Source organism: Aptenodytes patagonicus, unplaced genomic scaffold (genome assembly GCF_965638725.1).
Source record: "Aptenodytes patagonicus unplaced genomic scaffold, bAptPat1.pri.cur scaffold_77, whole genome shotgun sequence".
Classification (NCBI taxonomy): domain Eukaryota; kingdom Metazoa; phylum Chordata; class Aves; order Sphenisciformes; family Spheniscidae; genus Aptenodytes; species Aptenodytes patagonicus.
The window spans coordinates 348,819-373,398 of record NW_027472026.1 but is presented as its reverse complement, the minus strand read 5'-3'; the positions used below and the strand labels follow the sequence as shown (position 1 = coordinate 373,398).

At 45.8% G+C, this 24,580-nt stretch overlaps 1 protein-coding gene across 24 annotated transcripts in view; it reads right to left on the bottom strand.

Annotated features, from left to right (window-relative positions):
- SCRIB (scribble planar cell polarity protein) overlaps positions 1 to 24,580 on the bottom strand; it is a 127,289-nt gene that overhangs the window by 34,460 nt on the left and 68,249 nt on the right. For 13 of the 24 annotated variants that reach the window (XM_076363669.1, XM_076363647.1, XM_076363655.1 and 10 more), the window contains 8 exons: positions 19,688 to 19,864; positions 19,128 to 19,244; positions 14,990 to 15,178; positions 14,172 to 14,291; positions 13,864 to 13,920; positions 9,606 to 9,662; positions 8,789 to 8,872; positions 4,063 to 4,470 (listed from right to left, as the gene is read on the bottom strand). In XM_076363669.1, coding sequence (XP_076219784.1) covers positions 4,063 to 4,470; positions 8,789 to 8,872; positions 9,606 to 9,662; positions 13,864 to 13,920; positions 14,172 to 14,291; positions 14,990 to 15,178; positions 19,128 to 19,244; positions 19,688 to 19,864 — 1,209 coding nt within the window. The remainder of the gene's footprint in view (positions 1 to 4,062; positions 4,471 to 8,788; positions 8,873 to 9,605; positions 9,663 to 13,863; positions 13,921 to 14,171; positions 14,292 to 14,989; positions 15,179 to 19,127; positions 19,245 to 19,687; positions 19,865 to 24,580) is intronic. The other 11 variants (XM_076363667.1, XM_076363671.1, XM_076363664.1 and 8 more) reach the window with 7 other exon arrangements.

Genomic DNA, 24,580 nt, shown 5'->3' with positions numbered 1-24,580 from the left:
GGACGTTGCACTTGGCCTTGTTGAACTTCGTGAGGTTTGCATGGGCCCACCTCTCAAGCCTGTCAAGGTTCCTCTGGATGGCATCCCTTCCCTCCAGCATGTCAACCGCACCACACAACTTTGTCTCATCGGCAAAATTGCCAAGAGTGCTCTCAATCCCACTGTCCATGTCACTGACAAAGATGTGAAACAGTGCTGGTCCCAATACCACCCCCTGAGGAACGCTACTCATCGCTGGTCTCCACTTGGACATCGAGCCGTTCACTGCAACTCTTTGAGTGTGACCATCCAGCCAATTCCTTATGCACCGAGTGGTCCATCCATCAAATCTATATCTCTCCAATTTAGAGACAAGGATGTCGTGCGGGACAGTGTCAAATGCTTTGCACAAGTCCAGGTAGATGACGTCAGCTGCTCTTCCCTTATCCAGCAACGCTGTAACCCCGTCGTAGAAGGCAACCAAATTTGTCAGGCAGGACTTGCCCTTGCTGAAGCCATGCTGGCTGTCACCAGTCACCTCCTTATATTCCACGTGCCTTAGCATAGCTTCCAGGAGAATCTGCTCCATGATCTTCCCCAGGCACAGAGGTGACACCGACTGGCCTGTAGTTCCCCGGGTCTTCCTTTTTTCCCTTTTTAAAAATGGGGGTTATGTTGCCCCTTTTCCAGTCAGTGGGAACTTCACTGGACTGCCACCACTTCTCAAATACGATGGATAGTGGCTTAGCAACCTCATCCGCCAGTTCCTTCAGGACCCGCGGATGAATCTCATCAGGTCCCATGGACCTGTGCACCTTCAGGTGCCTTAGATGGTCTCGAACCTGATGTTCTCCTACAGTGGGCAGTTCTTCATTCTCCCAGTCTCTGCCTTTGCCTTCTGCGGCTTGGGCAGTGTGGCTTGAGCACTTGCCGGTGAAGACTGAGGCAAAAAAGTTGTTGAGTACTTCAGCCTTCTCCATATTTCCTGGGTAACCAGGTCTCCTGTTTCCTTTGGGAGAGGGCTCACATTTTCCCTCGTCTTCCTTTTATCCCCAGCGTACCTATAGAATCTTTTCCTGTTGCCCTTGATGTCCCTGGACAGATTTAATTCTATTAAAAACAAAGCCAAAGCTTTCCTAACCTCATCCCTGGCTGCTCGGACAATTTCTCTGTATTCCTCCCAGGCTACCTATCCGTGCTTCCACCCTCTGTAGGCTTCCTTTCTGTGTTTGAGTTTGTCCAGGAGCTCCTTGTTCATCCATGCAGGCCTCCTGGTGTTTTTGCCTGACTTCCTCTTTGTTGGGATGCATCGCTCCTGAGCTTGGAGGAGGTGATCCTTGAATATTACCCAGCTTTCTTGGGCCCCTCTTCCCTCCAGGGCTTTGTCCCATGGCACTCTACCAAGCAGATCCCTCAAGAGGCCAAAGTCTGCTCTCCTGAAGTCCCGGGTAGTGAGCTTGCTGTGCGCCCTCCTCGGTGCCCTCAGGATCTTGAACTCCACCATTTCATGGTCACTGCAGCCCAGGCTGCCTTTGAGCTTCACATTCCCCACCAGCCCCTCCTTGTTGGTGAGAACAAGGTCCAGCATAGCACCTCTCCTCGTTGACCTCTCTACCACTTGGAGAACACATCATCAATGCATTCCAGGAACCTCCCGGATTGCTTATGTCCTGCCATGTTGTCCCTCCAACAGATGTTGGGGTGGTTGAAGTCCCCCATGAGGACCAGGGCTTGTGAGCGTGAGGCTGCTCCTATCTGTCTATAGAGGGCCTCATCCACTCGGTCTTCCTGATCAGGTGGCCTGTAGCAGACCCCCACCGTAATGTCACCTGTCCCTGCCTTCCCTTTAATCCTGACCCATAAGCTCTTGGTTGGCTCCTCATCCATCCCCAGGCAGAGCTCCATGCACTCCAGCTGGTCACTGGCATAGAGGGTGACACCCCCTCCTCGTCTCCCCTGCCTGTCCTTCCTAAAGAGCCTGTATCCCTCCATCCCAACACTCCAATCATAGGAGCCATCCCACCATGTCTCCGTGATGCCAATAAGGTCGTAGCCCTCCAGGCGTGCGCACGTCTCTAGCTCCTCTTGTTTATTCCCCATGCTACGTGCATTTGCATAGAGGCATTGAAGTTGGGCCCCCGATGAAGCTGACTTACTGGCTGGAGTGGCCGGAATTCCTTTGTGGTGCTCTTCAGGTGCTCTCCTGCTGACCTGTGATCCTTCTCCAGGCTCTGGGCATCTATTGCTGGCCCTGGCATCAAACTGGTAGGAGTGGGATGGATTGAGGTTCCCCTCCCCTGGCATGTCTAGTTTAAAGCCCTCTTCACCAGCTTGGCAAGCCTATGACTGAAGATGCTCTTCCCCTTCTCTGACAGATGGACCCCATCAGCCCAATGCTCAGGCTGAGCCAGCCTACAGCCAGCCCCAACAGCTACCACAAGAGAGCAGAGTCCCAATAATTACCTGCAGTCTGTCCACAGGATTAAGGAGCACGATTTAAAAAGTATTTTAGATACCTAAAGATGGAAACAGGTCATTTGGGATTTAGAGAACTGTTTAAGCAAATCTAGGGTTCTGCAATAATTAATACCATACCCATGCACTAGTGAATCATGTTAATTCGATTCAAGTCAGCCTTGGGCAATAGTATTTCTACTGACCAAGCCAGGAGACATGATCTGAAGTTTATATTGGAGCACAGAAATCATCTGAGCCTTCTTAGCACTGTAATGTCAGAGAATGTGGCAGTATCAACTGATCTACTTCCATGCCTCCACTGCAAAGAGTGGTCTTGCTCACCCTGCTTCCGGCTACTGCTATCCAAGTCTTCCTGTGTGCCAGCACATGCAGCTTACCAATCCCCAAGGAAGGAGCTGTTCTACAATACTGTTTTTCAGGGACTTCAGCTGCCTAACCCAGCTGACATATGACTGCTTCAGTTCAGGAGGAGAACATGCAGACAGGGGGGACTGATCCCTCTTGACAGCAATATGGAATTAGATTAGCTCCAGCTAACTGTGACATGCACCTCTAGACTGATGATAGCTGATCTGGCATAAAGTCTACTTTGAAAAAGGGTCAGTGCTTTGTGACCACTGCTTTTTTGATCTTTTGAACTCTAAAGCTGGATGTCTGTAATGTCCAAACCACAGCCTTTGACTTTTACAGGTCACAAAGAGGTTACAGAGATTCAACTACATGCTTTGCTCTATGCTTATCTGCCTACACATCTGTGAAAAACAAATTCTCACCAAGGAACTAGGCTAAAAACATCTAAGAGAACTACAGCTGGGTGTTGTTTTGTTTGTTTGTTTTTTTCTTCTGAGTGGGGGGGCTGTTTGTTTGCAGTTGTTTTGCTTCTCTTGCTTTTCAGACCTCCCAAAAGGCTGAGAAAGGAAGAAGGTGAGAGTGGTGTGGTGCTAATCTGGAACATAGTATCTTTGCGTCTAGTCCTTGCTCTGCCACAGGTTTCCTGTGCAACAGTGAGAAAGTTAAACACAGATTTCCCAGAGCAGAAAGCAAAGTTCTCCCTTGAAATCTGAAAGCCTAGATATACTGAAATGTGTCACTTCAAGGAACAGCATGCTCCTGGGCTGTAGATTAACTATGTCAGCTGCACTGCCTCTTAGTTTTCAGAAGTCTAAAAACAGCTGCGTTTGTTCAAGCCCAGATACATAAGCGTGACGCCACCACCATTCTTCTACAAGCCCTGCCAACTCCCTCCTCACAACCACAGCAGACAGGGAACACCGCTGCTCCTAGCCTGACTCTTGCCCACCCATAGAGACATTGGGGAAGTCACCTGACATCACTGCCTCCCCTCAAAGAGGGGCTCAGCAGCATGCACACTTGGCAATAACTGGGGTACATTAGTGGCTGGAAGACAATTCACTGACTGTCAGCAACTGACAGCCTCTGCACACAACACTGGAGAAGCACATGTGTTAGGTGGGACCAGCCCCCGCACAGGCTTCGTGCTGCCTGGCATCTGGGGTCCAGTGCATGCGCAGGGGTTTAGTAGAATGCAGATGGCCTTAACTGCGTGATTGCATGCCACACACAGCATGCCGTGGGACTGCTTGCCTTGGAGTAAAGGTTGGTCTTCAGCACTCCCCCCCTGCCATAGCCCAGGGGCGGGCCCCCCAGGCAAGCCTTGCCTGCTGCCTTCCCCTTGCGGTTAGCCACCACAAAGGGGTTCTCACTGAAGAGGATCGGCTGAGAGTCGATCATACACTCTTGCTCTGGTGTCTTTGGCATCTGGTCCTGGGACAAGGGGCAACCCGTGAGATCCTGCTTGTCTAGTTGGGGCTTTTCTGCCCCGCTCGTGCACTTGTCAGGTGATGCAGGGTCCTGAGGAAGGCCAGCCATGCTTCTGATGATCGGGCCTGCAGCTGTTTCTGGGTATGAATCCCGGCTGTCCTGTGCCACTGGCAGAGACAGCATAGTGCAGTCACCCTCCATTCTGGAGCTGGCCTTATTATACTGAACAAGCTGAGAGGAAAACAAAAGGATCAGAAAGAAATAAGGAGAACAGAGTAAAGGAGAGGAGGGAGAAAATACAGAGCAGCTACTGATGTTGAAGGACAGGGGAGAGAAGAATTCCAGTACTGATGCCCACACGACCATCCCTTCCCTCTCTTCTACTCTACCACCAATCTTGTGATCCCGAATGCTACTTCCAAGAGAGGACCTTGCTGTCAGCATGCAATACATACACCAAGTAGTTGACAGGCACAAGCACACTCCCTCCACTTTTCCAGCTCTCGTACACATTCCAGCCTGCACTTCAGCAGCTCACCAGTAACACTGCTGCTCTCTAGCAAAATTGATTGCCAAAACCTGCACAAGCACACATCCTCTCCCATCTCACTTCAGCACATCCTCAATTCAACTCCACCATCACTTGGCCAAACATCAACTGTCTCACCCCAGCATACTTTCAAGTAGTTCCAGCACTGTCACACAGAATAACAGCTCTCACCTCACTCCAATGCATTTCCATACAGTTACACAGTTATCACCATATTGTCTACCCTGTGCATTTCCATCACACCTGCATGGGCAAACATGCTTTTATGGCCCCACTTCATCAAAATACACACCAACAAGTAACAGAGAGCTAAACAACAGCTAACAGAGTACAGATCTCTTTGAGCACCCTTACTGAAGGCAGGACTGAAACAGAGCTCCAGTTCTGCCTAGGCTCAGCTGTACCCATCCAAGATGAAACACTGACCTTTCCTCTTTTAATACTATAAAAGAGAGTTTGTTACCCCAGCCAAAGCCTTCTTCAGGGAAGCAGAGATAATCAGAGAGCAATGATCAAATCTCCTTCTATCCAAGTGCCTGCTGGGGAGCAGAAAGACCTCTTCTGCTCAGAACACATTCTCCAACTCCTGTGTCATGGCAGCATTCACAAAAATAGCTCTCAAGGGCTGGGTGGGCTGGTGACTACAATGGCAGCTGAGAGGCTCAGGAATTTCTGAGGCCCTCCCCTAACCCTTCTCAACCCCAACCCAACCTAAAGCAGTGGTTGGCAGAGCCCTGGCTCATATAATATTTCTGCAGACAGTTGAAGCCTGTGCTACCCTTAGAAATTTTGCTATTGTAGCTATGTGACTTTCCAATGTAAAAAAACCCTACCAAAAAAACCCAAACAAACCCCCCCCAAATTCCAACCTTCTTTTCCCAGAGTGCCATAAACTACACTAGCAAGAGCTCTAGTGCACATAAAGTTATGCCAGGCAAAAAGTACTTTCAGGAACATTATTTGTTCATTGGGGATGCTGTAATGAAAACACTGCCAGCAATCCACCACCGCAAAGTGGGTTTGTTGGTCCTACAGCCTGGCCCCTCTGACACCACTGCTGCTTTCCCTTGCCAAGCAGAAGAGCACAAACACTGACCAACCTGGGTTCCAGGTGAATCCCACCACCAAAGCCTACTTTGCTTTGCACAAAGTGAAAAAGTAAACAACACTTTTAGGGCACTGTGGAGATGGGCATCTCACCAAGACTGCATGAAGTCTGATAGTCCATGGGGAGCCTCAATCCCTGTTTTGTTCATGGACATGACTGGAACCGAGTTTCATCTACCCCTCCCTTTAATCTCCAATGCTTCTCCTGGAGCAGTGTATTCCAGTGCAAGATGCCTCGCTCCCTCTACTTCACAGTGGGCTATTTTTATCAGACAAGCAACAATTTCTATTTTGGGTAGGCAAAGATTTTGGTAATGCAGCGTGCTTTTCCCAGCCTTGCCTCTGTCACTCCCCAGTCTAGCAGACAGGACAATCATGTTTTACCCTGAATCCTCTAAGGCAAATACAGAAGAAATGCATTTGCAGTTCTGATTCATCACTTTGCCCCAGACACTGAAACAAATCTAATTTTAAATTTAATGAACAAGTACAGAGAAAGAAACAATGGCTAGAAATTGAACAGAAATAGACTCAGACTAGAAAGTACAGATTGTTAATCAACTAACCATGGTGACACACTACTGAGAGATGTAAAGTCATCTCCATTTCTTAGAGTCCAGAAAGCAAAAGGAGATTTTAAACGTTTTGCTGTGGCTAGATGTAGTCATTCATGGGTATGGTTTTCAAGCCTGTACTATGCAGAAGACAGAGACTGTAATAGCTCTTTTATTACTGTGATGGCAGTATCCAGACATTGTAGTGCACTGGGTACTCTGCAGACATCAAGTTACTGAGAAGCTGGCACAGCCGGAGGGCATCACTGAGATGAGCATTCTCATACAGCTTTCAACTGGAATTTTTCAGCTGGGGTTTTAAAAGTATACAAACAAAACAGGCTTGCATCTCAGTAAGCCTTTGTTAAATCTTGCTCACAAAAGGACCAACACACAGCAATACAGATTAATCCAAGATAGACAACCATCTTCCCCCTTCTTTAGGGGCAGTTCTTGGGGAATCCTCATGACAAATTCCACCTGCAATCTATAGCAGTCACGACAGAGGTCTGCACCTCCTCCTGTTCAACAGTGTGAAGAACAGCAGGCCCTGCAACTCCCTTGCAGGGAACTATATGGCAACAAAAGATACGTAGATGCTGTTTAGAGGAGAATGTACGTGGTGAGAAAGTTGGCCTAGAGACAGGAAGAAAGAGAAAAATACTATGGGAACTGGGCAATAGCATTAGTCATCTTAATCCAGTCATACTGCCTGGAGATAGACAACCTGTTAATTGAACCGCATGCTTTTCTGCTGGCCAGACTGATCCGTGTCTGAGTCTTCCAGGCAGTCGTCAAATAGGCTAGGTGCAGCTCCTGAAGGAATGCCAGAACCTTGCTGTCCTTGAAGCCCATATCTCCCTGTAGTCACAATCTAGGCAGACATATTTTTTCATCAGAGCAAAGACAGGGCTGGGCAAATGACAGCTGGAAAAAGATAAACATGGGCACCAATCGGCCCTTCCCCTGAAATGGGACATTTATAGATGCCGCCCATACAACCCGGCATTCCAGTGTGTTTGGCCCCACATTCCAGTGCCAGGCGTTCCTGGGCTGACATGAACTGCTAAGGCACAAGTTCCCAAATGCTGCTCTGCTTTGGATGACACTAGGGCTGTCCAGCAAAGAGGCAGATGCTTGCATGGGGCTGGCTCTCCCCTTGTTTCCAGCTACTAAGTTACACTAAGAGGTGCTAAAAATACGTTAAACCTTTTCCTGATAATACTTTTCTGTGTGAACAGCCAGGAGAGAAGACCCAAAAGCTGGGGAGTATGGGGAGGAACAAAATGAGACAAAGCTGGAGACAAAACAGGGCTCTAATCAGTGTGAAAGCAGAAAAGCAAGAGGGCCTGAAGTCAACGAGAGGATAGACGAATAGGAGAGGAGACCTGTCTGGATGGAATGAGATGGAGACAGTAAAGGTAAAAGATATGATCCTGAAACAATGGAATGGGAATGCAGAATCTGATGATGACAGCAAAGGGTGGTCTTGCTGCAATAGGAGGAAAGGAATGGAGGTGAAGACTGAGGATGTATGTGAAGGAGCAGGCAGATACCCAGTGGAATAGGTGTGATGCAGGGAAGATAAAACATGACCAAAGGAAGCAAAGATGCAGAGGTGAGGTGAGATTTTAAACAACACAGGCGAGACAGATGACTTAGTAATCTATGAAGTTTGTGAAATCTGGATATTCTCTGCCACTACATATGGGGACTGAAATGCAGGTCACAGGGGCAGGAGTATCCAAAGGCTGTATCAGGGCTAAGTCATGATATGCAGTCACTGCCACTTTGCCTTCTGCAGTCCTAGATGGATCTTGCCTTTCTTTTAATACTTTTGGTATCAGCACCCTGCATCCCTCCTCCTTTCTAAACACCATCTCATAATGAATTTACAGCTAAGCTGTGCACCCAACATTATCGTCTTCTGTGTCAGGAAGAATCTTCCCCTCCCTCCTCTGTAGCTTTCAGTAGTTGCTTCCTTCCATGATAAATCCCCTGCACTCTCCCATTCACATGTATCCTTCTCTCCTGCTGGGCTGTTCCTTCTGCCTTGTTTGAGACACTTCCTTTTGCGTCTCAGCAATTACACAGGCCACTTCCCTTTCCAAAATGGAAAGTGACCTGGCTCTCTGCTCTCCTCATTTTCTTATTCTAATCTTTCTTTTGTTGCTACCTCCTGTTTCAGTGTCAAAGTCTACCACAGTTCTGCTTCCCAGTTTTCCTCTACAGAGAGTACTGTCATCTCTCACACCAGGGCACAATGAGAGGGCAGGTAACAGAACGACCACGGCTTCCCCCACGCAGGGACCCCACATCTCAACAGCCCCTCACTTACAGTGCGATTGACTCTCTGTAAGCCACTGCTGGGCAAAGCAGCCAGGGTCCGATAGTCCAGTCTCAAAGGTTCACTGGTGATATTCTGGAGAGAGGCAAGGAGGGGAGCAAAAAAACACAAACACCAGGAAGAGATCAGGCCAGAAGTCAACTAAATCAACTAGAAAGAGCAATTAAAAGGAAACCACCCCTAGTAATAACCAAGGCCTTATCTCCAAACTCTGCAGAAATTTCCCACTACCTGGAAATGAACCTGGAATTGTTCCAAATACAATCATGGGGACCCATGACAGAGGCCGGGCTTGAGAAATACTGCAGAGAACATGTCGCTCTGGGCCCTTGGTCACCCACTGGTGCACAGACCCCCACCGTTCCTCCTGCCCCCAACATGCACATGTCCACTCCCTTATAGGGGGAGAGGAGAACGTGACATACATACCAGTTTTCTCCAAATAGCATCCAGAAAGGCTTCCAGTCTGGATTTGGAGACGTGATAGTGCAAATCTACAATTCCTCTGCAGTATCTTTTCTTAACCTTAACTCACACTCATTGTATCATTTCATTTGATTTCGCTTCCCATTTGTATTTGTCTGCCTTTCTAATTCTAGCCATTGTTTTTCACCATTCCTTCCTCAATCACATTACAGATTTCTTAATTTCTGATATCTTCTCTTATACCCAAAAGTCAAGTCTTTTTGCAGGGGGGAGCGGAGAACAGAAGTTAGAGGGAATGAGCACTTTTAGAGATTTCTCCGGCCTTCAAGTCCACTTGCGGCCCTTTTCTGCGACTCTCCAATCCTCCCACCGTGCTCCTCACCTCTGCCTCCTCCTCAAGTTGCTGTGTGGCTGCCTCCCGCTCCCTACGCATCCACTCCTTCCATGAGACAGGACAGAGTCAGAGCAGCATCCAAGCAGCACAGGCAAAGAGAGAGGAAAAGAAGTCAGCACCATGCTGGGCAGTAACTCCAGAGGGGGGACAGAGGAGCACGAACAGCACTGGTGCCAGGAGAGGGCGAGCAGAAACCCAGCACATATGTTGGACCCGGGGAAAGAGGAGCTGGAATTCTGCATGAGCTCAGTTATCGCCAGTAAAATGGACAGGAACAGACACCCCATACAACACAAGCCAGGGTGTCACCAGATGAAGGGAAGAGAACAGATATCTCCAAGATCCTCAGCAGAGTCAATCCTGGGGAAAAGTGAAGGGAGCTAAAGCGCCCCACCCCCCCAAGCACAAGCTATGCCATCACCAAGGGAAAAGAGAAGATTGCTTATTGCTAGAAGAGACATCTTGACAGAGCACGGACTGGAGAGGCTGGAAGGGAATGGAAAAACAAATCTACAGAGCACAGGCCTAGTTGTCACTAAGGAAAAAGACCTAAAAAAATCACATGCTTGTTAATAGCATCACAGCCAAAAGGCTATATATAGAGACAGAAATTGTATAAGCATAAGGCAGGGCTTAAAATCAGCTGGTCAGCTCTCAGTCATTCAGTGCAGCACAGGAATATTGTAACAGTGACCAGTGACTAATCTCACAAGCCCCAGCTACGGGCTTGCTTCCAAGCTGCAAGAGGAAGGTAATAATGGGTTACTTGTCTTAAAGAATGATTTCTGTGCATTTATACTTTTGTGACTTTTTGCCCAGCATCTATGCTGCAGAGTGAGGGCTGTGGACAAAAGCAGCATCATTCTTCCGTTCTATTGCGTATTGCAACCCTCCTGACTGCTCCTCCCAAACAGCAGCAACCAGATGGTCCAGAAGTCCCAAGGCTGGAAGGATGGGAGGTGGAAGGCATCTGAGAAATACAGAGGGAGCTAACTGAAAATTCTGATAAGCACCTAGGCCTTTCTCTTCAAAAGCTTCTATGCACTACCACTAGCAAATAATCAGTGTCCCCTATCACACCCCCGATCTCCAGACAATAATGAGCAACACGAGAAGACACTAACGCTCTGGAGGATCACAGGACCCAAAGGGATATTTAGGGATATTTAAGCCAGAGTCTATTCTGAATCTGGTTACGCTTATTTTGGACAAGTGTTATCTGTAAGGTGAGTGTTGAAGCTGACAGTAATCTTGTATGTGATCCTTCTCTGAGGTCTTAAGCTGAAGAGAGACAAGAGTTGCCAGCCAGCCCAGACGGAGCTGTGGAATGTTCAAAGTTCATCTCTGACAACATCTGGGGAGCCTGGGGAAGCTCTGGATTAAGACTAGAAAAATAACTACGGCTACAGAGTTGGGATAGAGAAATGCACCATGAATCAGTCCATGGAGATTTGGAGTTACTAATATTGCTATTAGAAACTGAATTATCAAAGAACTGAACTTGAGATATGTATGCAGCAAGTGCAACAGTGGTATTTGAAAACCTCTACAGGACTAACGGTGAGTATAGCAAAGCCAAAATTCTTCCCATTTCTTCAGTTCACAACCTTACTGTAAGGAGACACATTTGATCTCTATCACTCTTGTGCAAAACTGAACATGAAACACTGAAGTATTAGAGGAAAGGTCCAAAAATGGTGACATGAATAGTACTACTGAGGATCTGGCACTGAGGTGGGAACTTCCTACGGCATTACAATGGCTACCATACAGTGCTGGCTCCATCACTGGCATAAATTTAATCATCGAAACCGGTATTAGAGACAGAACCCCAGTTTCAAGGTCACGCTAAAAGGCAATAGCAGAAAAACATGTCTTTGCTCTTGGGTCTCAGGCCATGGATCCCGAGACGTCAGAGGAGTCTGTAGCATCCATTGCTACCTCCTCCTAGTACCCTAATGGAAGTGGCACCAAAACATATGAAATCTTTTAAAGACACAGGCAGTTCTGGAGGGAAGTCTTGGTCTCTGCTGATCACCAGGCTACAGGCATACTTCTCAGCTCTTCAGAGGTTGGGACAGACAACATTGTAATTATACTAAGCCACACTATAGTGAGAGAAAAGGCAGTATATGGGAATATAGACCTTAGAAGTCCTTAAATACACGTCACTGCAACCTCAGAATATTGCTTTAAAAATCTGTCAAAAGTAAAACATCCAAGAAAGATGGACCACAATTACTGTGTATTGTTCAGCCTCCAGAAGGAATAATGGTATTTGCTTTAAGATGCCCACAATTGTTTTGAAATATTGCTGATGGCTGAGCGACTAGTTATTGCTAAGTTTTTTTCTTTTAAATTAACCATTTTAATAAAATTTCAAGTTCAAGTTTTCCATAAAAAGCTATCATAATACCATCAGCACTTTTTAAAATGAGATATGGCCAAGGCTACATCACCAATCATAAAGGTTTTTCTGGTTTTTTTACAAAGTCTCTGGAGTATTTTTAAGTAATCTCAGCATAAATTTTGGAAAAGCCTTTATCTACCTAAGACTGAACTAATGCAACCTGCTCAGGCACAGCAGCATGGTTTTGGGGCCAGACTTGCTCTTGGTTTATCCAGAGGTGTTAGAAATGCTGATAATGACTCATAGCACCTGAAGTCTCTGAGAGAGTATTCAGATCCATATGCTACCAACATAAAACTGGTAGGAATACCCTTTGCTGTAACAGTAACACTACAAAATCAGGTTTTCTGAAACCACAACAAACCACACTCAGTTCCTTCCTAGGCAAGGAACAAGACATTTTATAGGAAAAACCTAAATCTGATCTAAATTGGCTCTGCTCTGAGCTGAACCAAGTGACCTGTAGAGGTCCCTTCCTACCCAAATTATTCATAGAATAGTTTGGGTTGGAAGGGACCTTTAAAGGTCATCTAGTCCATCCTCCCTGCAATGAGTAGGGACATCTTCAACTAGATCAGGTTGAAGATTATTCTATAAGGTCATTCCACTGGAAGAATTCCCATCTAAGTATAGATCTCAAACACCGTCAGAACACCTTGCAGATACTTAGGACAGAAATCCCTTGTCTTATTCCTGCACATGCTGACATCAATCTAAGCTGTAGGCCAGCAAATATAAAGCAAAGTTTCCAAAAGGAGTCTGAAACACACTGAACCTCTTTTGTCTCTCTACCCCAGTCTTTCATAAAAGCCCACTGCAGTCAGTGACAGAAGGCAGAGTAGGATTATATAAATATGAAATATATATGTATATTTAATGATTAATGCCTGAAAGGTCATACGGCCATTTTCTTGTTCATTGCTCTGTCCTCTTACAGTCTGTGCCATTGTCTATTCAAAACCTTGACCGTTTTTTCCAAAACAAGTAAAATCTCAAGTGTTAACTAAATTATAAAGATCACCTCCATCCAGAATTGCCAACATAACTACACTCTTGTGGGGTAGCAAATGTAAAAAAAAGCTGAGTTACTACAACTACAGAAAGAACCTAGAGAAATATTAGGTATATCTAAATTGGAAACCTGAAGAAACACCTGCATAAGTGCACATACTTATCTGCCAGAAGAGCAGATTCCAAATTGACAATACTGAAGAATTCAATTTTCCCTCATCTTCCAAAAGAATCTGACTGAATAAATCAGTTTTAAGAGGGATATAACTAGAAAACCCAAGTCCTCGAGCAGCTTGACTCTGCTAATCTACTTCTGTGAAAGGCTGAAATAGTGGGCAGAAATACAAAATTCTCATAACAAATCAGAAAAACGATCATGCAAACTAAGGAGCACAAACTTGTGATTGATTAACAGTGCCACTTCTTCAATTCAGGGCAACTTTGAGCTGTGCATTCTCATCTTTGCTCATAAAAGCTCTTGTCAGCTCATGGAGTACTGTATCGAAAGAACTGATTAAATGTGGGATTTCCATGCTAATAGGCCATTTTTCTCAAAGTTGCAGCTTGGCCAGAAAGTACCAGTAGGTAACAAAGATGAACTGTGTAAATAACAGAGGAGTACCACCAAAGAGGTACATAGGAAGGTATGGCAAAGCCAAAAAGCAGCTAGAGTAACTGAGCGGTACACTACGAAGAGAGAAGGCCCAAAGCCCCCCCATAGCATTAACAATTGGGTAGAGATAATCTGTAGCATTTTCCTTAGGGCTCACAGGCTTGGCAGAACCACTGTCAAGAACAGATTCTGCTACATGAAAAATCTCTCACCACTTTCTCCATTTCTTCTCTCTCCCATTGAGTTGCTTCTCTCACCATTTCCATCTCCTAGGAGAGACCAAAGTTAGAGCCACTTCACCCAGTGCTCTCTCCCCACTCGGAGCACCTGTAACCTCATGAAGATTTCAGAGTCCCATCCTAGCGCGTTTCTGATGGAAGTGCTGGGACCTGCTGATCCCGTAAAAGGGAAGTCCACTACCCATTATGCTGCAGATTCCATACACCAAGGGAGACACTAGAGATTTTCAGAAACTTTTTCCCCTCCATAACATTCTCCCAGTTGCAGCCAGAATACCCACCTTCTGTAGGATCTCCAGTTCTTCAGGGCTTAAATCCCGATCAATAGAAGAGATACTTTCCAGGCTATTCTTGCGCCCAATACCAGCAGCAAAAGGGTTTGCAATAATTCCTGGGGACATCTACAAAGCAAAAAGGCAATAAAACATGGTGGAAGCCCACACTGTGCCATACAAAAAATTCCGTATCCTGGGCTCCCACATACAGAGTACCAAGATGATCCTAGGCAAGTCAGAACTCTTTCACAACTTGAAACCTTATTTCAGCTGTCAACTACTCAAGGAACTTGAGGTCTAAGAAAGATGAATTTAAATTGAAACAGGTACAGAAAGGGGATAAGGTGACCAGGGATTGGGTATATATTCTAGTGGAGAATAAAAAAGCTTACTTGCTAAGCCCTGAAAAAAAGAAAGCTGAGAAGGCACAGGATTGCTATGGGTAAGTGTTTTCTTGTGGGGAAAGGCAAACACCAATAAACAGACAGACTATAACATCAGCCAAGAAAAAAACAGGCATAAATAGCCTGGAGAAAATTAGCTTGAAAACTACATTTCTAACCACTGCAGTGATATTGTGAAACACTTCTGTAATCAACAGAAGAGAGACAGTCTTTAGAGACTATTGCTTTTATGAACTGACAACCACCTCCAGTTCATATAGCAGGAGACCAGACTTTGAAATCTGGGACCTCAAAAAAAAAAAAAAAAAAAAAAAAGTCTACAGCAAAAGGCTGGAAAAATCCAGCAATCTTCTGTGAAGAAAGAGGTGGGATCCTTGTGGTACTAGTCACTATGAGGGCACCCTGCACTTCAGTTCTCACCTCAATGGCAGCTGCAGCCTTGGGATCAAAGCCATCACACACTAGCACAAGCAGCGCATCACCCACACTTCGGAGTATCTGTACTGCTTCTGTATGCGTCATTCCCAGCAAACTCTGATGATTCACCTCCAGGATCCGCATTCCCACCTTCAGACGGCCATCCCGGGCCGCAGCCCCAGAGGAGCTCACCTATAACAAATGGGGGGAATCAAGATATCACCTAAGAAGGTAAGAGAAGATTAGAGAGCATGGGGACCATCAGGAAGAAGGAATGAGAGAGGACAGCATACAAAGGAAACAGGGAGAAAAGGCTGTGGCTACATGTCAGGGAAAGCATCTGGAAGTATGTATATATACTTACGGAGAGGGTAGAAAAGGAAGAACGTGTACAGTTTGGTAGAGGAAACAGGTGTGGAAGAAATTTCTTAGGGAGATAAAAAGAATCTGTATTTGAAATGTGTTGTCCCAAGGAAAGAAACTGCTTTTGGTTTGTCAATGAAGCAGGTGAGAAAGAAAGCTCTCGCATCTATGATTTATCTTCACAGAAAGGAAAGTGTAATAATTTTTTGTTGGGAGAGAGACAGAAAATGCAAGCATAGGGATAATTTTTGTGGATAAAGATAAATGAGGCATAAGGACTTTTCACTGTCTTCATGGTAGAGACAGGTATAACAGATTATGCATGTCTGTCATTTTCCATCCTCTCTTTCAGAAAAATAACGTGTAACTCCTATTTTCTTTCCTCAGCAAGTCACAAGAACTCATACTCGCTTCATGTACACAAGCTGTCACCAGGGGAAGCAACTACATGCAGCATATTGATAAGGCACACGAAAGCCAGAGTTTGTCTTAAAGAGTGCAAGCATCCACGTATGTTTGAGGAGAGAATGAAAGTGCATGCTTTGCCACCAGAACAAAGGCAGTAAAGGCAAGGAGTTTTATTCATTTTTTTCCCCTTCGGAACAGGGAAAAGAGACTGCAGGACTTGCTGTGGGTACACAGTGAAAGCAAAAAAAACCCCAAAACCCAAACACATGCAAACACGAGGCTCAAGAGAAATACGCAAGCTGAGGAAACGAGAAAAAATTGAACAATGGCGATAGGAGAAGCTACTATCAGGAACTAGACAGAAATACAGGATACAACTTAAAGTGCCTTAGGGAGACGAACAGAATCACCAAATGGGCATTACTTTTTCTAATGGGAAAACAAAAAGCCTGGATCAAAATGGGATGTACACACAGTCAAGCTAGATCAAATGAAGACCTTGGAACATTTGGTCTACAGACAGACCTCACTGGGAACACCAGAGACAAACGAACGGCTTCAATTCAAAGGCCCAGTCTCAAAGCCAAAGAACCAACATGACTAAGCTTTGCAAAGAGAATTATGACCAGTGCTACACAAGGGCTTCACAGAAAGAGTATGTCAATGTCAGGGATCTCAAGCAAAGCCTGTAGATCTATGACAAGAGAATAAGGAGAGCACAAGGGCACACAAAGTTGGTTGCTGGGTGGGGGAAATGCAAGGACATGCATGACTGGTTGTCAAGGTAGGATGGAGGCACAGGTAGCATCAGAGGAAGGAAAGAAAGGACTACTGCACACCAAATATTACTGGGATCAGAGAGGCAAAAAAATCCCAAAATAAACCAAAGGCATGGGTGTTTACTGGATTTAATGAGAGCTGTTTTGGAGAAAAAACAACAGATATGTTTAATAAAGTACCTGTAAAATGAGGAGAAAAAATGCTGCATGCATTTTTTTTTTTTTTTTTTTTTTTTAGGTTTGGGGGAAAGGAAAGCAGTCATGCATGCCTACACATGATTTCTTCAGGGCTGTAAAGGAAAATATTTAAGTGTGTGTGAGTGCGTGTGCATGCACAAAAATGGTCACATGCAGCTGAATGGAAAAAGACCAAGTACTCACAATTTCTTTTCCAGGGAGAGCAAGTGCATAAGTGTGACAGTAGAACACCCAGAAATAACGGGAGGAGGTGAAGTTAATGTAGAAAAATGTCCTTAATGCCAACTGTCATCTGTATTATTGTCACTGAGGGACACTGAGCTATCCCCATTGAGACAGATCATGAATTTCAAACTGTAGATATAATTTATACTTCTCATGGTATTCAACTTGTAACACTTCATCAAGAAGGTTTTAAAAAGGAAGAACCAGATTACAACTTTTAATAAAAATTACAGTTAAGGGACTCAATGGAAATGCAAATTAAGAAAAACGAAGGAGAAAGAAGGTAGTAATCAGATATCTGAAGAGGAGGAAGAAAAAAAGGCACTACTTTGTCTCTCGGTTACTGGAAATATACAGACAAAATAAGAGAAGCAGGAAAAACACTCTGGTTACGACAAATAAGAGAGATCAAGCTGAAGTAACAGTTGAAGGGAGAGCAGAAAAGTTCAGTGCTTTGGTTCTCCACAGGCTAAAACAAGTACTATTTAAAAAAAAAGGGGGGGGGGGGGGGGGGCGGTGTGGTGTAAACTAACCCTGCAACAGGGCTAAACTGTAAGCCTTCCAAACCCCTAAATGCTGTAACACTGAAGGAGATAAAAACTAACCTAATCATTAAAAATAATTGTAGGTTACAATTATTTTTATTATCATCTTAGGTTTTCTTTTACTGCTATTACAAACATTGCAGTTGAATGTGCAACTATTACTTTGATAGAGTGAATTTACTCTTTTAACTTTAAAACTCAGATAAAGAAGTTATATCCAAGAAATAACAAATGCTGAGTATTCCCTTTCTTTGAAAGTAGCCAATTATTAGAAAGGATTAACTGGCAATTATGGAATGTCCACCATCCAGCAAGGACTATTAAGAACTCTAGAGCTAGAGCAGAGTTTCTACCCTAGCATACCACCTAAAGAGGGAACCAGTGACAGATACGTGAACATCCAGAGTCCCCCTCTGCTCAGCAGCAAGACCAAAAATTACACCACTTATCACTATGCCCTGTTGCTAACAAGAAAGAAGAGGCAATACTTTTTGGTAAGGGTTGGGAGGAGCATAAGCTTACACACAGTATATTGTTGAAAAGAAAATATGCGTTACTTCTTGGGGAAAAGTGACGTGACAAATAAATACGCACACAAGCAGTCATTTACAAAGGAAAGGCAACAAAATTACACACACGGTGCGTGGCACAAGAGGAAAGGTGAGCAATTCATAATGCTTTCGATGAAAGGAGGAAAGAGCATGCATGTTTGAGTGGGCAGGAAGGCCACAAGCACTTGGGGGAAGCAATACAAATGGAGGGGAAAAGGAAATATGTATGGGTTCATGTTACAGAAAAAAAAGCAAGAGAAGAAATGCAAGACAAAATAAAAGCAAACATAGGAAATGAAAGAAGAAATTTTGTAGCTGTTGTAGAGGAGTAAATATGAAAGGAAACAGATGCACCTCCTTCAGTGGATGGACAATACTCCAGGAGAATTGATGTACCCAGTGAAAAGTGGAGACAGCATATCAGACTGTCCTCGTTTTGGCAGGGATAGAGTTATTTTCCTTCCTAGTAGCTGGTACAGTGCTGTGTTTTGGATTTAGGAGGAGAATAATGTGATAACACACCGATGTTTTAGTTGTTGCTAAGTAGTGCTTAGGCTAGCCAAGGACTTTACAGCTTCCCATGCTCCACCAACTGAGAAGGCTGGAGGTGCACAAGAAGCTGGGAGGGGGCACAGCCAGGACAGCTGACCCCAACTGGCCAAAGGGACATTCCATACCATGTGACGTCATGCTCAGTACATAAACTGGGGGAAAGCTGGCCGGGGGGGCCGCTGCTCAGGGACTGGCTGGGCATTGGTTGGCAGGTGGTGAGCAAATGCATCATGCATCACTTGCTTTGTATATTCTATTATTACTACTACTACTATTACTATTTTACTTTATTTTATTTCAACTATTAAACTGTTCTTATCTCAGCCCATGAGTTTTCTCACTTTTACTCTTCCAATTCTCTCCCCCATCCCACCGGGGAGGTGGGGGAGTGAGTGAGCAGCTGCGTGGTGCTCAGTTGCCAACTGAGGTTAAACCACGACATGAATGAATTCCACAGGGATCACCCTTTTCCCTAGCAGTCCTTGCATGCAACCAAGTTGCAGAGTTAGTGGTCTGGTACCTTAGAAATGAAGATGCCTTCATCAGTGGGATCAAATGGATTTCCAGCATGACCTTTTGCTCCACCCCGGATGCTGATGCCCAGCTTTTCTCCTGGAGCCTTTTCAATGCATATTTCCTGTAAACACAGAAAAGGTCTCCTTGTTTCTGGGTCAAATTCAGACTGGAATTGTTGAGGAAACACTCCTAGCAGCTGGCCATATTCTAAATACCCTGAAAAGAACCTGAATTAGACCTTTCACTCATTTGGCACAGTTTATTCCTTTTGATGAGGCTCTGCCCTTTTCTGTATTTCTGTCTCCTGTTCAGGTCTTGCCTTCATGAAATCTGATCATTCTCTGATCACAGTATCACCACGGACACGGCAAGAGACCCTCCACAGTCCTCAACTGGATATATACTTAGAAGAGACTGGATTCTGCCACAAGAGAAGGAAATTTCAACCAGAAGTTTGGTTGTATCCTAGTCCCAGACTTCCAGCTAGGTAAGAAGTTGCCTTCAAAAGTGATCGTTCTATAAAGAAGAGTGCGATTCCCCCCAGTTCTCTTACTCAGTACCTACCTGCATACCAGGTGGTGGCGGATCTCGCCTTACTAACATAGTCAGCTCCTGGGTGTTGGAGAGCAGGGCATTCACTGCTTCCTGGTGGGTAGCATGGCGCAGGTCAATAGTATTTACCTCCAGGATCCTGTCCCCTACACGGAGCCCACTGCGAGATGCCAGTCCACGGGGAATGACCTACAGAGAATCATTAATATTACAACTAGAGAAGGAAATTCCATCTCCCCTTGTAGAGAGACTGATTGTGTCCCTAGGCCATCCTCCAACGTTCTCTGAGGCCTGTTTTGACTTCTCCCTCTGCAACCAAAGCTCCCCAAGAGGTAACATATCTGTGAACACTGGCAAAGAATGAAGTAAGATTTGCTTTGAAGTGTCATTCAATATGTTCTTATATTCTCATATTATCATTTTCATCTGAACCAATCCTGTTTCAGCTTTTCCATTATTTTGTCTGTGACTGTAACCAGAAGACAGATTTCTCACAAGAACTCTGAAGGAACTCAAATGTTAAACTGCAGGGCTGTTGTCGGAAGTACATCATCTACCATTACAAATGGCCACTGTACCAGGACTGACAGTGTCAGTACAACTTCAGTCCTCAAGAAGTGCTCTAGAGGGGATCTTGAGAGCTACAGAGTTACTAACCAAGAAACCTAACTTCTATTCCTGGTAAAACAACGGAATCAAAAAAGAAAGATTAAGATCTGTGAGCATGTAGATAAGTAGGGTTTGTTGGAAAAAGAGTTCATTTGGCTTTGGTAAAAGCAAATCCTGCCTCATTGACCTGCTGAAGCACTGTGAGAGAAAGAACGAACACATGAAGGAAGCAATCTGGTAGACATAACTTCTGGATTTCCAAATGGCTCTTGACAAGGTCTGAACCTAAAGGCTATTAGAGAATCTGTGTCCACTGGATGGGAGGAAAGGCCATCTTAATGGTCTGAAAGCTGGTTAAAGGAGAGGAAACAAAGGTCAGGGCTGGACAGCTGCTGCTCAGGACACAAAAGATTCACTGGTGGGATGCCCGAGAGATTGGTGTGGAACTGGTGTTATTCAGCATGTCCATCTGTGACCTGAAAAAAGTAGCGAACAGTGAAATCTCCAGGTCTGCAGATGATACTGTGCTGTTTTGAGCAGCTGAAAACCACTCTGGTGGTGGGGAACTTCAAAAGGGGTCAAGAAAACTGGACAAAAAGACATGGCATGAGCTTCAGCACAGACAATGAGTCTATGCAAAAACACCTTAAACCATGCACACAGAATACTGAACTCGGAAACTGTAAAACAGGAAAGTTCCTAGAGCCATTGTCGCATGTTTTCTGAAATCATGGGCTCCACATGCAGGAAGAGACAAAAGAAAAGCCAACAAAATTTTGGGCATCGTCAGAAAGGGTACTGAGACCAAGAAACACTTACATCTCCATGACTGTTCAGTTCTCTGCTCCCAAAAAGGCAGAGCAGAAGGGGACCCAGAAACTGCGCCGAGGACTGTGCAAGGATGATGGTGATATGCCACAGGGTAAGGTCCCCAGTACCAGCTGGAGTATCCTTGGTGCTTTAGAGGAAGGATACAGCTTTCAGGGTCTTGGGCTACAGGGAGTGCCTGGGACCTCTCCCCTTCCACATCAGTGGAAGGTTTGCTCTGATCAAGGTGCCAAGCTGGCAGGTGAAGAAGCTACAGGATGAGATGAGCATACTGCATAGTGTCAGTCAAAATGAACAGGAGCGCAACAGGCTCTTTGCAGAAACCCTGCAGAGAGAAGACTCCAAATCCCATGTTGTATGGAAGAAGGGTCAGCTAGGGGCTATGCTTAAACAAACAGCAGAGGTTCCCAAGCTGGAGAAGGCTGGGAGCTCGAGATTGCTGGCAACAGAGGGAAGAGTCCTTCTCTCTACTGACACGCATCTAAAAAATAGATATAGTGTGTTGTAGCAGATGAGGAGAAACAAACTACACAAAAGGAGGCACTGGAGCCATCCCAGAATGAACCACGTGTCAGCACCAATAGGGAGCTTCAGGTGAAACCTTCTGCAAAGGACAGAGGCACACATCTGTCAAACAGACTTGCTGTTTCAGGAGGCCTGTTGCTAGCCTCCTGAAGGGCCGGAAGGAGGATCCGGGGAACTACAGGCCTGTCAGCCTGACCTCGGTGCCAGGGAAGGTTATGGAGCGGTTCATCTTGAGGGCACTCACAAGGCATGAGTGGGACAACCAGGGGATCAGGCCCAGCCAGCATGGGTTCATGAAAGGCAGGTCCTGCTTGACCAACCTGATCTCCTTCTATGACCAGGTGACCCGCCTAGTGGATGAGGGAAAGGCTGTGGATGTGGTCTACCTGGACTTCAGTAAGGCCTTTGACACCGTCTCCTACAGCATTCTCCTAGAGAAGCTGGCGGCTCACGGCTTAGACAGGTGGACTCTGCGCTGGGTAAAAAACTGGCTGGACAGCCGGGCCCAGAGAGTTGTGGTGAATGGAGTTACATCCAGTTGGTGGCCGGTCACGAGCGGTGTTCCCCAGGGCTCAGTTTTGGGGCCGGTCTTGTTCAATATCTTTATCAATGATCTGGATGAGGGGATCGAGTGCACCCTCAGTCAGTTTGCAGACGACACCAAGTTGGGCGGGAGTGCTGATCTGCTCGAGGGTAGGAAGGCTCTACAGAGGGACCTGGACAGGCTGGATCGATGGATGGGCTGAGACCAACTGGATGAGATTCAACAAGGCCAAGTGCCGGGTCCTGCACTTCGGCCACAACAACCCCATGCAGCGCTACAGGCTTGGGGAAGAGGGGCTGGAAAGCTGCCTGTCAGAAAAGGACCCGGGGGTGTTGGTCGACAGCCGGCTGAACGTGAGCCGGCAGTGTGCCCAGGCGGCCAAGAAGGCCAATGGCATCCTGGCCTGTATCAGAAATAGTGTGGCCAGCAGGAGCAGGGAAGTGATCGTGCCCCTGTACTCGGCACTGGTAAGGTCACACCTCGACTACTGTGTTCAGTTTTGGGCCCCTCACTACAAGAAGGACGTTGAGGTGCTGGAGCGTGTCCAGAGAAGGGCAACGAGGCTGGTGAGGGGTCTGGAGAACAAGTCTGATGAGGAGCGGCTGAGGGAACTGGGGTTGTTTAGCCTGGAGAAGAGGAGGCTGAGGGGAGACCTCATCGCTCTCTACAACCACCTGAAAGGAGGTTGTAGCGAGGTGGGTGTTGGTCTCTTCTCCCAAGTAACAAGCGATAGGATGAGGGGAAATGGCCTCAAGTTGCGCCAGGGGAGGTTTAGATTGGACGTGAGGAAAAATTTCTTTACTGAAAGAGTGGTTAAACATTGGAACAGGCTGCCCAGGGAAGCGGTTGAGTCCCCATCCCTGGAAGTATTTAAAAGACATGTAGATGCAGCAGTTAGGGACATGGTTTAGTGGGCATGGTGGTGTTGGGTCGACGGTTGGTCTCGATGATCTTAGAGGTCTTTTCCAACCTTAATGATTCTATTCTAGCCAGAGGCTTGGATCCAGTATACTGTGAAAGGCAGCTAAATCAGCAGTGTGCCCTTGCAATAGTGGAGGGTGTTAACCAGCGAGTTGAGGGAAGTGATCACTCCCCACTAATGAGTGCTTGTGACATTGCATCTGGAGTACAAGACAGACACTGATAAACTGGAATGAGTGCAGCAGAGGGCCAAGAAGATGAACAGGGGTGTAGAGAATACATTCTACAAAGAGAGGCAGAGAGACCTGGGTTTTTTCATTCTTGAGAACAGAAAGCTGAAGGGGATGTTGCTGCTGTCTTCAACTACCTAACACAATGGTACGGAGAAAACAGAGGCCAGGCTCTTCTCAAAGGTACACAGTGGTATAGGGAGAGAGGCAAGGGATCCAAGTTGGAACAAGGAAAATTCTGACTAGATATTAGGAAGAAAAGGTTCACCATAATAGTAGTTAAACATTGGAAGAGGAGCCCAGAGAGGCTGTGAGATCTCCATCTTTGGCGATACTCAGAACTTGACTAGACAAGGCCCTCAGCAAGCTGGTCTAGGCTGACCCTGTGCTTTCAGTGAGATCAAATCACCTCTGCAGGTCCCTTCCAACTTGAATGATCCTATGATGCCACATCTTGAGAAGGACATAGTGGGGTTAGAGGTCCATAGAAAGGCAACTAAAATAATGAGGGGATGGAGCAGCACCTTGCAAGGAGAAATGAAGACCACAAGTTGGGTTTGGAGAGAAAGCTGAGGAAGAAGAATGAATGAAGTTTACATCACTGAAGGTGCTGAATAAGCTGAATACAGGACTTCTGTTTACCAAACTGGCAATACAAGAATGGAGGAGCACTCAATGTAACCAGTGGGACATTGGTTTAGAGCAGATCAGAGTGCTTTTTCAGTCTCAGGTAATGATGTTCTGGGACTTGTAGCCATGGGTGTTAGAGGAGACAGATTCAGCATGTCCAAGGGACAAGAGACGTATGGATGCAGAAAGGGCTGGGCAGGGATGTCCTCGCTAACATCCCTAATCCAACGAGTGTGGATGTGCGGGACAGCGAAGGGAATGAGCTGCAGCAAGTGGCTGGCTTGTGTGCTGTCTCTAAATAGCATCAGCTAATGCCACCACTAGAAAGAGAATGTCGGGTTGAAGGACACTGGCCTGAATGCGAAAGAGCACTTCTATTTTTCCTTGCAGTTACACATTTATCCCACTAACACTTTCTGAGTAATGACTGGTTTTCTGAAATGCCTGCATCTTTCCAGGATTCATTAAAAGCTAACATAAGCCCAGCAATTTCAAAAGCTAAGTCTCCCCAAACAGTTCAGCATGAATTATACAGCTTTGCAGGCTTTTACATGCCATTTAGATTTCTACAACAGCAGCAGTATGTCTAGCATAAGCTAACTCTTTACATATGCACAC